Source organism: Stegodyphus dumicola, chromosome 1 (genome assembly GCF_044657685.1).
Source record: "Stegodyphus dumicola isolate Sdum_Otavi_A_Nest chromosome 1, ASM4465768v1".
In the NCBI taxonomy this organism is placed as follows: Eukaryota; Metazoa; Arthropoda; class Arachnida; order Araneae; family Eresidae; genus Stegodyphus; species Stegodyphus dumicola.
The window spans coordinates 85,620,629-85,634,177 of NC_140768.1; the positions used below are offsets into that span (position 1 = coordinate 85,620,629).

Here is a 13,549-nt window from a genome sequence, read left to right on the forward strand (position 1 = left end):
ATTATGGGAGCACTTTTTAGTCTTTCTGTGGGCTTAGTTTTCTTTGAGCGCCACCAATAAATAAATAGTGTTGAAGTAATGTAATCGTTCCATGCAGATTTGTCGGAGAGTGAAAAGTTAATAAGATTTAAATAACGCTTTTTAATTCTTACACCGAGCTCTTAGGTCTTTCCTAAGTAGCAATCAACAACTTTTTTTTTAAGTTGACAAAATAAGTGCGGGGGAACTCCCGTAGTTATTTGTTCTATACTAACTAGATAGATATAGATACAGATATTGTTATGTAAATTCAAATAGTTTGCTAATCGCTGATTAAAAATTGACAAAATGTTAACATATTTGTCTCTAATAATAGCAACATAACCATAAAGAATGACATACTAACTAGGCAAAAGCAAAATGACTGACCCAATACCTTTAAAAAGTTTCCTTTTGATCATTTAGATACCTGTTTAATATCTGAAAACTAACATAAAAACCTATCATTTCGATGTAAACAGCTTAAATATACTCAATACGAAATATACACTGGTGTGCAAAAATTAAGGACAAGACGGTTTTTTCAATATAACTTTGTACAAAAGCTTTCCAAATCAACACATTTAATACCGTAAGATCCCCAATACGTAAGGACATGAGTAATGTAAGCAACACTTACTAAAAGAGTAATCAAAGGGATAAAAAGAAGCTTTATTGAAAAAGTAGCATGGAGCGCAATGCGACTGAAGGCCGAAACATCCCTGTGATGGGTGTCCAGCAAGAAACATCCGGTCTTTAATAGGGGATATGATCTCCCCTGACTGCTAGGCAGGTTTCACAACCTAGCAGTAATCTTCGCCCATGCTGAGAATGAGGGTGTCAATGAGTTGTTGAGGCACTGCTGCCCATTCGTCTTGCAGCGCCAATCGAAGCTCCGGAATCGTTACTGGTGGTAAGGTACGAGCTGCTAAGCGTCTGTCTAGAAAATCCCATACATGCTCGATGGGATGGAGATCCGGAGATCGTGCCGGCCAATCCATACGTTCAATATCCTCACTCTCTAAGAGCTGTTCGGCAGCTACTGTGCGATGACATGGTGCATTGTGGTCCATGAAAAGGAACTGCGGACCCATAGCGCCTCTAAAAAGACGCACATATGGAAGAAGAATCTCGTTACAATAACGGGTCCCGTTGACTGAACCTGCGTCGAAGATGTGAAGGTCTGTACGACTACCAAGCATGATGCCTCCCCAAACGAGAACACCGCCACCTCCATACCTGTCCTTTTCAATGATGTTCGAGGGATGATTGCGGCTTCCCCGCTCTCTCCAGATGAGTATGCGATGAGAATCGCTACTCAGACTGAATATGCTCTCATCTGTAAAGAGTACTCGTCCCCATTCATTGTCTCTCCAATTCCGGTGTTCCCGGCACCACAGAGAACGCCTTCTCCGATGGGCAGGCTTTAGAGGTACACACCGTACAGGGCGTCGTGCAAACAGACCACCACCGTGCAGTCTTCTGGCCACGGTTAAACGCGATATCGGTCGTCCAGTCGCCTGTGTCGTGTGTCTAGCGATTTCTCCCGCTGTCTTCCGCCTGTTTCTTCTGGCCTGTAAGGCAATATACCGGTCATCTGCGGGTGTGGTTCCTCGTCGACGACCACTACTAAACCCCCGGATAGTTGTTCCTGTAGTTTGAAATTGTCTCCAAAGTCGTCAAACGATGCTGTGAGCAATTCCGAACTCTGCAGCCACACTTGTCACACTGCGGCCTTCCTCCAACTTCCCAATGATTCGAACTCGGGTAAAAGCATCCAGATGTCGTCTAACAGATTGATTATTCGCCATTTCTCGCTGAGGCAGCAACTCGGTGTGATTTTAACTGCTATACGGCGTGCAATCTCTTTGCAAGAAATACTGATCTTACACCGACAACATGCTTTATACTACTCAGACACTCCCCCATTACGTCTACCTGCATATCTGCGCATGTGCTACCGTACATCACCTTACTTAATCTCCTGATTGGTCTTTCTGTCCGCTCTGCCTCTTCGTTCAGCTGATATGCTAATTTTTTGACTTCGTCCTTAATTTGTTGCACACCAGTGTACTTATTTCTTCAGTAATTAGAATATTCACCGATAGTACGCTTGCAATGCAGCGTGTGTAAGCATCTAAAAGATAACTTATAAAACTGTAATCGATTTTTCTTACAATGATGAATATTTGATTTTGAATACCTATGTAATGTAAATTAACTAGTAATGATTTCTAATTCTGTGAAATAAATTTTCTTATATATAGACTATTGATGAATCATGTAATTATTTCTCTTTTCCTCTTAAATGGTAAGATACTATATACTACTGCCATCAGCTACAATCAAATTTTTATTATTCAACAAAAATTGAAAATCAACTCCGAAAGTATTAAAGTTTTTTAAAGATGGAGGATTCTTTAGCCCATTTTTCTTGAACGTAAAAATATATAAATTAACGACATCTCAAAGCTTCAGTATACTTTTATTGTAAACAACAAAATATACAGAAAGAAAGGCTAATAACACATGTTGAAATATAATGTTTTAAAATACAGATTGGTTTTAAATACTTCCGTTTTTTAAGCTCCCGTAATAAACGGAAGCATTAATTTCGAGGATTTATGCGTTCAAAAGAGATCCAAGTTAGCAAAGTAGTTTTCTAATATCTACACGAGTTTGGCATGTAAACGTATGGAAACATTTTAACATATTAAAGTATGATAAATGTTTCTCTAATCCTTATTTATGTTCTATTGTAACTGTATATAACGTTAATTTTTTTTTTTTTTCAAAACAGTTTTATGTTCAATGTTCAAAATGTTCTCATAAAATTTTCTATCATTTAGAAAAGCTGTATAATTGAAAGAAAGTACATGCCTGGAAATATCTTTAAATTTGGTCTTTTCCTTGTTTTTAAACTGTGTTTTTCCTTCTTTACGAAATTTTATTAAAATATTTAGTTTAGGAATGAAAAAACGTAAACATTATTTCTGGTCAGAATGAAAAAAGCTAAGTTCACAATACGCAGAACAGAGTGCAGTGACTCTTTCGTACCCGGATTTAAAAACGGATGCGCCGTAGACTTGCGCCGCTGAAAGACAGTTCTAATCTCAATGTAGTTATTTTATCTTTGTTGTTGGATGACAAGTGAATGTCAGATGCTTCACGGATGTAAAGCACTCGAGTTGCAATCGGGCGGGTAATGAAAAGAAATGAATTAATAAAATAAATCCAAGAAGATTTTGATTAGAAATTAATATCTAATTGCGGCGTCAGAGAGTAACCTTCCCTCTCATTAAAGCGTTACATCATTTCCTCTTATTGCAGCTCTAGCAAAAATTTCTTTTAAAAGCCGCTGTCGCTTCGCTTCATTAAGTTAACTTTTGGGCTGCGTGTTCAGAATAAAGGGTTAATATGTGGATACCAATCGCTGTTTCGCTTGCAGTGGTTGCCATCGCTCTATTGTTAAGGTGAGTAAAGCCATCAGCAATGAGTATGTCTCGTTTTACTGCTCTTTGTTTTATTGTAGACACTGATCTCTTTTTTTTCTACAAATCTAAAAGTTCTGTGTAAACTGTCATAAAGCTGATTGACTGGTTTTCTTATGACAAATACATTTTCTCACTTCTTGTCTCGAAGTAACGTTATGTTAATATTTACGTTATTTCAAATGTGTTCAGTGATGTGCAACATAAATCCAAAGTAATAGACAGACTGAACACTGGCTTAAATGTTCAGTGACTCAGTGCCAGACTTACGTATAAGCTGAACAAGCTATAGCTTAGGGCCCCCACTTTGTTGCCCCCCGAAAGTTGTAGCATATCCCATATAAAAAAATTGGCTCATATCAATATCTCAGCTTAGGATCTCGTCAAATCTAAATCCGGCCCTCAGTGGCTAATATTCCATTTGTAACCTAAGGTTTTAAAAAAGCTTTTTGTTTTTCCTATAGCTAAAATTATTCATGTAAGGAATTTCGCTTCCCTAATAATGCCATAGAATTACATGCATTGAGGATAAATCGTATTAATTTAAAAAGTTTAACATTAAGATGTGCTTATTGTCTAGTTTTATTATAATTATTTTTTTTTATTTTTCTCACCTCGACACATTGCATAATTTCATGTTACACTCCCAAATATTTATTACCCAAGTAGCACGATAAACACCTAGTTCTTACAACAATTGCCAATCATTTAACATAGTTTTTCTGGCAAACTGCTATTTCTGACTGCATCTGCCAGTCTTACAGGAAAAGACTTCTATTTTAATTGTAGTTGTTTTCAGACTGAAAAATTAAAAACAATGTACTTTCTTCTAAATTATTTTCTCATTGTTTTTTTTTACCATCACATCTGTAGTTACATCTACGCAAGTTTTACTGAGAATTACACCACTTACGTAATTTAGCAGATGACATATCTAACATTTATGTACTTAGTTACAAAATGATAGTTTTTACGCCACATAGCGACCAGTTTGAGAATTCCCCCATCCCCGTTTTTTCAAGTAGATGTATGTTTTTCATAATAGTCTTTATATAAATAAAGAAATACAAGATAAAAAGTTGCCTATAAGATGTCATTCTGTCGTTTTAATGAAATATTGTTTATTAATAAGTTATTTCTTTGACTCAGAATGAAAGAAATCCTATGAAAATTTCGATGTTCTCTTATGAAAACACTCATGGCAGTTTTAAAGCCATATTAATCAAATTAATCAAAATACAAATTAAACACAATAAACAATTTGTTTTAATTCAGTTTTCAGAAATGTTGAAATTATGTATATAGTTACCGTGTTAGCGCACAAAAGATTGAGACCAAAATTCTAATTTATAAAATAGTTCGCTATATTATGAAAAAGAACAAATATTTCAACAACTGATTGTAGGAAAACAATTTCATTTTAAGGAAATAACATCATATGTATTCAGTGGCGATATGTAATGTTCAATCTTACGCACGCTCACAATTTTGTAAACAGATGCCATTTTTAATTTTTACTTAAAAGTAAACAAAAGAGAATTTTGATTTCTATGCGTAACTTTGAACAACATTTTAAATCCGGACTGAGACAGGTATTATAAATAATTTTTTTTCTGTCAGTAACCCTGTCAATAATATATGGAATTTTATTTCTTAATTGCCTTAGCAGTTGTCAATTACAACTCAGCTATGGGACTCAAATCGGAATTATAACTAGATACTTCTAAAAATTTGTGAATTTAGCAGCAGATAAAGATAATATTTATCAATTTCCCTCCTAATGTTTACTTTCATAGCTTGATTTGCATTCCCTATATTATTAGGGAACATTGTTTAAAAGATAAATTACTTTCGACAGAAGAACTAAGTGTTGTGAGTACTATATGCAATATTAAAAGAAGGTATGTAAACCACATAAAAACAGAATTTGACTTACCACTCTAAATTTCACGAATTACGAACAAAAAAATTATGATATCCTTGCGAAGTTAGTAATGCTTAAGAACATGCCATTAATGGTTTGTCAAAAATAACGTAAAAAATAGGCATCTTTTTTTAAAATTTCATACTGCTTAGATAGAAGAGACTTTTCGAAGTTACATTCTTTTTATCTCACTTTTTAATATTTTTCATTGTTAAGGAAAGGAACAAATTAAATAACACAATTTTTATCTCTATGTAATTATCTTTGATATACTAAACTTGCAGTATTATGTATCAGAATTGTATATATTTTTAATTCCTCTTTTCTGGTTGTGAATTTAAATAATTAAATTTTAAAATATTGATCATTTATAAAAAGTGCATGGAAACTGCTCAATGAATCAGCTTGATTCATTAATTCGTAAAATAAATTCTTAAAATATCGTTAAAATTAACAACAGCAATGTCAATTCAAAAGCAAATGTCGGCGATTACCAAAGCGTTGATCTAAGCATTGCCACGAACGTTTTCATAAAAATTTTAAAATCGTTCTATAAAAACACTGAATTTCTGGGGAAGATTTTTATCAGACTAATATATTGATAATACGAAAATTTTCTTTGGCCTTTTTAAACTCAATCTTTCTGTTTATCTGTTTGACATTATCGGATTCTATTGATTTCTGACTTTTTTCCCTCCCCCAAGATTATTAGAGGTATCTTTAGCAGTAATCGAGTTCCTCTATCTGAGCGTAACTTTTTCCCTTGTGGGGATTCTGGGTACTATATGCTTGACGTGATAGATAATAAACACACTTTTGCTGCTGAAGTATTGTTATTATACAAAAGGGCATACGTCAAATGTCCATAGCTAAATTTATTGGAAACTTAATAAAAGGGGCTTAATTGTCCAAAAGTGAATTACATGATTGGCAGTTTATTTGAAACTGACACATATAATAGTATAGACTGTTTTTGTCAAAAGACTTAAACATTTGGTAATATTGTAGAGTCATTAGGTTAATTGGAAGCAGAAAAGATGAAAAATATGCAACCGCCTTCGCCGGGAATCGAACCACGGAACTCTGGAATACCGGCCCAGCGTGCTACCATCACACCACGAAGGCACGCTAGGGAAGTGGGAGAAATACCTTATATACTTCCCTTTTTAAAGGGAGACTAGGGTTTTAAGGGACCTAGTCGCCAATTCCTGAGTGCAGAGAATCATCATGCACAACCCTTTTAGTTCGGGCGCCACTTGTAGAGTCATTAGGTTAATTGGAATCAGAAAAGATGAAAAATATGCAACCGCTTTCGTCGGGAATCGAATCACGGAACTCTGGAATACCGGCCCAGCGTGCTACCGTTACACCACGAATGCACGCTAGGGAAGTGGGAGAAATACCTTATAATATAAGAGATTTTTGAGATTATTCACTGTAAACAAGTGCAAAATGAAACAAGTGCAAAATGATTAATTTTCACCTAGAAAATATAGGAATGTATGTATATATACTATATGTAAATGATTCATCTTGTACTAGAAATGACAGGATAGGGATTTCAGACAGAGACAGTACAGAAATTTCAGATACTTATTATATATGGTATTTCATAACGTCTTAGGTAAGGGATGAGAATACAGCCTATAAGAATAAGTTCCTTGTGGTAAGAAATCCAACAACGGGTTAATAATTACGCTTTATCTGATATTCTATTTTAGTCTAATAACCCTAAAAGACGTGAAGTGAATTATCGTTAAGTCTGAGAAAAACGACAAAATCTTGAGAAGATTAAATAATCTTTTTATTTAAAAAAAAATTTAGAACAAGAATGCACTCTCTTGTGCTATAATTTCCACAACTATTGGTGATGAAAAAATAGAACAGTCCAAACTAAATTTTTAAAAGTAGTAAAGGACTACACAATTAAATACTACTAGAAGTTGCCTCACTAACTCTACAGTTGCATCAGAAGTAAAGTGTCTGCAATGAGAAAACGCAACGCCGAATAATTACAACTAACAGAGCTGGCAGGAAATTAACAATGCGTATACGATGCCAGTATCACACTCGGTCTCAAATATAGCTACGGATGAGGATTATGACGTTGTTTATGTGGCGCCCGAAGGGGTCTTGATAAGCTAGCTAACAAAAGTAAGCCTCTGAAGGCACAAGACATTGACAGTTAGAAGGCAAAACACTAAGAACGGTAAAAAAGTGAGTTAAAATTGGAGACAACTTGCTTTATGATTTGTTCCACTAAACTGTCGATTTTCAAGTCATCATGGATCAGTTTATTTCTAAGCAGGTCATGAGCATTTCCTCCCAGAATCTTATTCTGTACTACATGAAGTTTGTGAAAGACTGCCTTTGAGGCTGACGCCCAGGCTGCAGATGCATAGTATAGAATTGGCCTTATAATGCATAGGTATATTCTCTTTTTGTTGACAGACAGTCCAGAGTTTTTTCCTAGGAGTTGAGTTGGAGATGGCATAACTGAGTCCGTTTGAGATGGCATTATATAGTTGGATAGATCACAAGGCTACCGCCGTATCATTAGCATAGCAAGCTAATATAAAGGTATGCTCCAGTTTAGCGCTTGGAAAATCATTACTTAAAAATGGTACAGAATAGGCGCAAGACAGGAACCCTAGGGCACTCCTGCAGTAATGGTTTGAAGGCTGAATAGAAGTTCCTTGACTGAGACTAAAAGTTCGGTCAGTAAGGAAGGAATTGAGGAGAAGATTAATTTCCCAACTAAAGTTCATCCTAATCAGAGGGTAGATTAACTCCTTATGCCAGACGCAGTCGAATGATTTCGCCACATCTAGAATAAGGAGTGCCGTGCATTTCGTGTGGTGCAGAGCTGCCTCCATAAATTCAACCAGTCTGACTAGCTGTTTTGAAGTAGCTAGTTGTTTCCTGAATCCGTAGTGATCAGAGGGAATTGGTTGAGGATATAGATTCATCCTTTTTAAAGTAATGCGTTGATAAATTTTACTGAGACTGGAAAGCAAATTTATACGGCAAAAATTAATTGTAAAAGAGTTTCTGCTAGACCAAATGTTTGAGAACCGTTACGGGAAGGCAGAACTTAGTGTTTAGCAGCTTAGAAAAAAAATTATATTTTAGTAATGAAGCCGAAATTCTTTTATTATTCCTCTACATTTTAAGCTCTTGAAATTTGTTTGGGTATTTGAAGTTTTATTACAGGAAAATTCTTTTAAAAATCATGTCCCAGGTTCAGCAAGCCTAAAATCTGAGCAAAGCTGTTCACAAATTGTTAAATTTATGTTGATTAGAAGGCCTACGACAAAACTGAAACAAATTGAAGAATTGGAAAAAAAATATTAGTCTGTTATCTTTTTTTGAAATAGACCCATAATGTAGTACGGAAAGTAAGATTTTAATGTTCAGGGGTTTAGAAGATAATTAGAGATACATAATGAAACTGAAACTTTCTGAATTTTTTGTCAACTAATTTCTAACCTCTTTAAAGACTTATCTGAATATTTATGGTCAGAATTTTTCTGTTATTTCAGTAAGTCATTTTAACAATTAAAACATTTGTATAGGATATTGCAATAAAAATTTTGAATGTTAATTCAGTGACTAGTACTACAGTTTTGCAATTAATAAAATTAATTTACCAAATTTACTTTTTCCTTGGTCGTTTTCCACAGATATATTAGAAAAAATGACGACTACTGGAAAAAGCGGGGAGTTCCATATATTCCTCGTGATGGCATCATAGGTATAATTCGAAATATGATTTACAAGGTCAGTTTGCCTTCATTTATAACATTTCTATACAATATTACAAATAAAAATTTTTTGGTGATCTGAAATTCTATACTAATGTTCAGTTTTTAAAGGCAGCCGGTTCATGAAGTAGTAATGGAAGCAAGAAAACGTGGTAAAATAGTTGGGTAAGTTTATTTATAGACGTTCAGATTATTATTTGGCACGTACATAAAATTAATGTATATATATATATATATATGTTGCTGAATAAACACACATCAAATTTAACATGAATATACTCTAGAACCCTATAAACTGCTTTCCCATGGGCCGCGAAGAATGCATTGAAAATTCTAAAAGAAACCTTTGTACATAGATTTTTAGCAGCTGACACAGATTTATTTATTGCAAGTGAAGTTAATTTAAAACGTGACTAGTAGAAATAGCCTCTTTTGAACAATAAAATTGTTTCGGCAATAAAGCATTAAAGATTCATTTTAAATTATTCTACATTATAGTTGCTAGAAGAGTTTGAAAAAATATATGACAGTAGTTGGAAGTCAGAAAGAGTATTTTGAAGAAAGAGATTTTGAAGTTTAAGCAATCCACAAAATTGTGAAACTCGTAAATGTATTTTGATTACTTAAATTTGTAGTACTAATTTCGAAGGTTAAATAGAATCTTCAGCTACAGTAGTCATAATGACGGAGGAGAAACATGTGCTAATAATTCCAGAATGTTCCAGCTAAAGAAGAGGAAACAAGTCACTAGTGTTATCTATTGACAAAAAGAGGAAAACAGTTCTGAATTAATGTCTTTGAAAGAGGATAAGAATTGACGTTATTAACTAGAACTGCAAGATTTTTATGAGAACGAAACACCCCCAGAAAATCTATTTCGCCGAAGGAAAATGTTTTTCGAATACTTTGGCCCCAGTGAAACGGGAATTGTAATGTTTTAGACCAACAGTGTAGGGAAACAGAGGCGTGTTGTGTTTCTCTTAACTGTGGTTTTTAACACGTCTCATGCTCCTTAGTGTGTAATTTGAAAGCTGAGTTTGATCAATGTTATTAAACCATAGTGGAAAGGAAACTGTATACGCCCAAATGTTCATATTGGGAGTAGGGTCTTTAGGTATGGAAGTGCGAATTTTAATGGTAGGAGAAAAATGGCAAGAGAATTAACTTCTGTAAAATGTGTGCAATGTTATAGCTAATCGATGGAAGGACAAAAATGGCTACGGAATTCTTATAATCGCTCAAAATGAGAAAATGCTTTTTAATGTATTGCAATGAAAATAATTTAACCGCTTGGTCAATAATATGATGTAAAAAACCTCCGTCAGTTGCCACTGCTCTTTAGTAGTTTTCTTAATCAAGATGTAGGGTTCCTCATTCTTTTTCACTAAAGTAAATGTCGAGGAACCTAGTGAACTGTTAAGCGACTTATAGCTGAGTCGAAATAACGAAAGGCGTAGACTCAAGAAGGGTTAACTACCCTTTACTTCACTCAGAATAAGATGAACAGTTGGTCTCTTTCTCGGGCTTACAACAAAACCTCCACCTGGGAATAAGAAATAAGAATAAAATTATAACTAGCTAAAAGAGACTTAACCGAAACTAACACAATTATCTAACGTAGTTTGCCCTTAATTTAAACTAGACGGCGAATATCAAAAGGCTCGTAATATACGGCCGAACGTAACAACTTCAAGAGAGATTTAGTCCGAAGGCAAAACACGTTCTACTCAGGATTCCTATCTCTCTCTTACGATGTAAGTTGAACCTTCCTTAAATACTACGTCTTATTCATTTGCATTCAACGAGATTCTAAAAGCTGATACTGGTTGGTAGTTGTAAGTAGATAAGAATATTGAAAGGAAAATAGGAATTGATAGGAAAAGACTTCGAACTTAAAATAACTGTTACAAAATTAAAATATACCTTACAAAGAGTTGACTTGGAGGAGCAAACTTATAGTGCACAGAAAACGAAAGAATAAAATGAAGCCAACTTCTATTTAGTGGAATGACAAGATTTTAAGAGTGGTGGAAGGCAGGCTTATGATGCTTAGTAGGGATGCAATTAGCTTTATTTCGTGTGACTAGGATGTCGAGGAACAGAACGGAAATGGATGTTTCATGTTCAAAAGTAAACTGAATAGCAGAATCAATGAAATTAACTGGGGAAAGAACCTTATTGAAATCTTTTTATTGCATTAAACTGAGTAAAAATAACGTCAACGTAGCGGAACCAATTAAATATAAATGAAACAGATGAACAGCAAATCGAATAGATACGCTTTAAGCTGCAAATCTAACTGGTGAAATGCAAAGATAAAAAAGCTTAATTTATAAATATTATTGACGCCATTTTTGATGCATTTGTCATGTTTCTTGATTGTGCCCTCATATGAGAGCATTCTAACATAATAAAATAACAAAAATTAATATTTTTTTTATAAAATTACATAAATTTTGTTATCAAATTTCTTATATGATTTGTGTACTTTTTATTCTTTTTAAAAATCAGAGCTTTTGAACTTCGAACACCTACGCTTTTGATAGCTGATCCAGAGCTCGCGAGAGATGTACTGGTGAAAGACTTTCATCTTTTCCCAAATAGAAGGGTAAGATAATTCTGTGATAGAACAATGTTTCTTATCTTTTACAACTATAGCATTGTTGTTGCTAATTCTTTGCGGTTCTTACTGGCGATAGACGAAGTCAGAAATTCTAATTCTCTTTACTACCTTCAAAACCTTGTAAGGAAGGAAAATTATATCACAGAGTATCTCAAAAAGGAAAGTGTATGACCGGGAGTGGCATATGCAGTCTTGCGCTTTGGCAGAGCAGAAGAAACCTTCTTTATCCTTATGAAAGGAAGATTGCTTACAATTTTACTGTTAATTATGAACAAAGTGTCTTTATAAGATAACCGTGAAGTCTTTGCAGATACTAAAACTAACATGATTGAGTAATTTAAGAGACTGTTTTGTATTGCATTACTATATAATATATCTCTTTTTAAAACCTTTAGAAATCTTAGCAGATTAGGTTACTTCAAATTACTGAAAAGTCTTTGTTTTGCTCATTATGTCTGAAATATTATTAGTTTTGATATCATTGTAGATGGGAATGCATTAAAATATATACCAAAGTGTGTTAATATTAAATTATGCAGATTTTAAAGCTTATTTTATCTCTAATAGACTAGAAGTTTTCACGTTCTGAAATGGGTTGCAAATACCTGTCCAAGTCCATACATTATTTCTTTAAATCTGAGGAAGAACTAAGATAATCTAAATATACTTATATAATTACTGACTCCATCCAAATGTAGATAAAGAGTTTTTCTTCTTTTAAGAAAGCTATTGCCCGATGAGGAAAGGTATTGCCCGAATCAAATGTTTAACTCAATGCCTGTCGGCGAATATCTTTCCCCCTTTTCTCCCAGGATCTTTATTTAAAGACTTCAGAGGTCAGTTGCATTATACAGTCTGAATTGCTATAGTGTATGATAGAACTCTTGTTAGAACCGTCATAGGATTCTGCTTTTAGAGAAAAGAATGTTTCTAAGATTTCACTCTCCATGTAAACACATATATTCTTTCCCCCCTAATCAATTCTATTTACATATTAGAAACCTTTCGATTTTTTTTGATGGCTTGCGGGCCATGTATTATATAAAAAGGAGATTGCAGCAAGATTTTATCAAACGCGAAATAAACCGATACATCCTAGCAAAACTTGATTGTCCTTCTGTTACAAATGGATTGAGTGTTTTCGCCCATACGCAGAAGCATCACTAGGATAAGCTTATCCTGTGTAAACTGTAAGTAGTAACTGCATTGCCAGTTCTTTTGTTGGGAAGCTCTCATCGTGTATGGTGCGAATTAAACATTCGGAGTGAATTATAGCTCTATTTGGATGTAGAGATTTATAAAACTGAAATAGCAATTTTACCTATTATTCTGATACACAAAGCAAGCAAGTTGAGGTCAGATTAGTTTCAAGATAAACATTTGTGGGGTATGTAATGTAAATAGGTCATATAATTTCTGAAGCCTCTACCTCTCCTGCATGTTTATGAAGCCTGTCTCTGATTTTTTTTCAGTCATTAATTAGGTTATCTTATAGCTTTCCTGAAGTGGTAGTAATATAATTTCAGATACAGCTATGATTCACTTTGTTCCTGTGTCAAGCTCATTCTTTCAGACCAACTTCTGTATTTAACCGGATTCCAAAGAGTTAAGAGAGTTGTTTGTCAAGAAGTATTTAATATGAAAATTAAGTTTGTTTCTAGAGCTGATTTTCTAATATGAGAAAATAGAATCAAATTTAAGTTTCACATTAATTTTATTTCTAAATTAT

General features: G+C 34.1%; 1 protein-coding gene and 1 long non-coding RNA gene across 5 annotated transcripts in view; one reads left to right on the top strand and one right to left on the bottom strand.

Moving 5' to 3' along the window:
- The window catches only part of LOC146999132 (uncharacterized), a 228,634-nt gene that overhangs the window by 15,708 nt on the left and 199,377 nt on the right, over nt 1-13,549 (bottom strand). The window lies entirely within an intron of this gene.
- Nucleotides 3,181-13,549, top strand: part of LOC118181609 (cytochrome P450 3A9-like) — a 49,420-nt gene continuing 39,051 nt past the window's right edge. Inside the window, exons 1-4 of one of the 4 annotated variants that reach the window (XM_035350771.2) lie at nt 3,181-3,491; nt 9,117-9,213; nt 9,313-9,362; nt 11,709-11,805. In XM_035350771.2, the coding sequence (XP_035206662.2) occupies nt 3,436-3,491; nt 9,117-9,213; nt 9,313-9,362; nt 11,709-11,805 (300 nt within the window). In that variant the 5' untranslated portion in view covers nt 3,181-3,435. Of the gene's footprint in view, nt 3,492-9,116; nt 9,214-9,308; nt 9,363-11,708; nt 11,806-13,549 lie in introns of all 4 variants that reach the window. The other 3 variants (XM_085817393.1, XM_085817378.1, XM_085817384.1) reach the window with 3 other exon arrangements.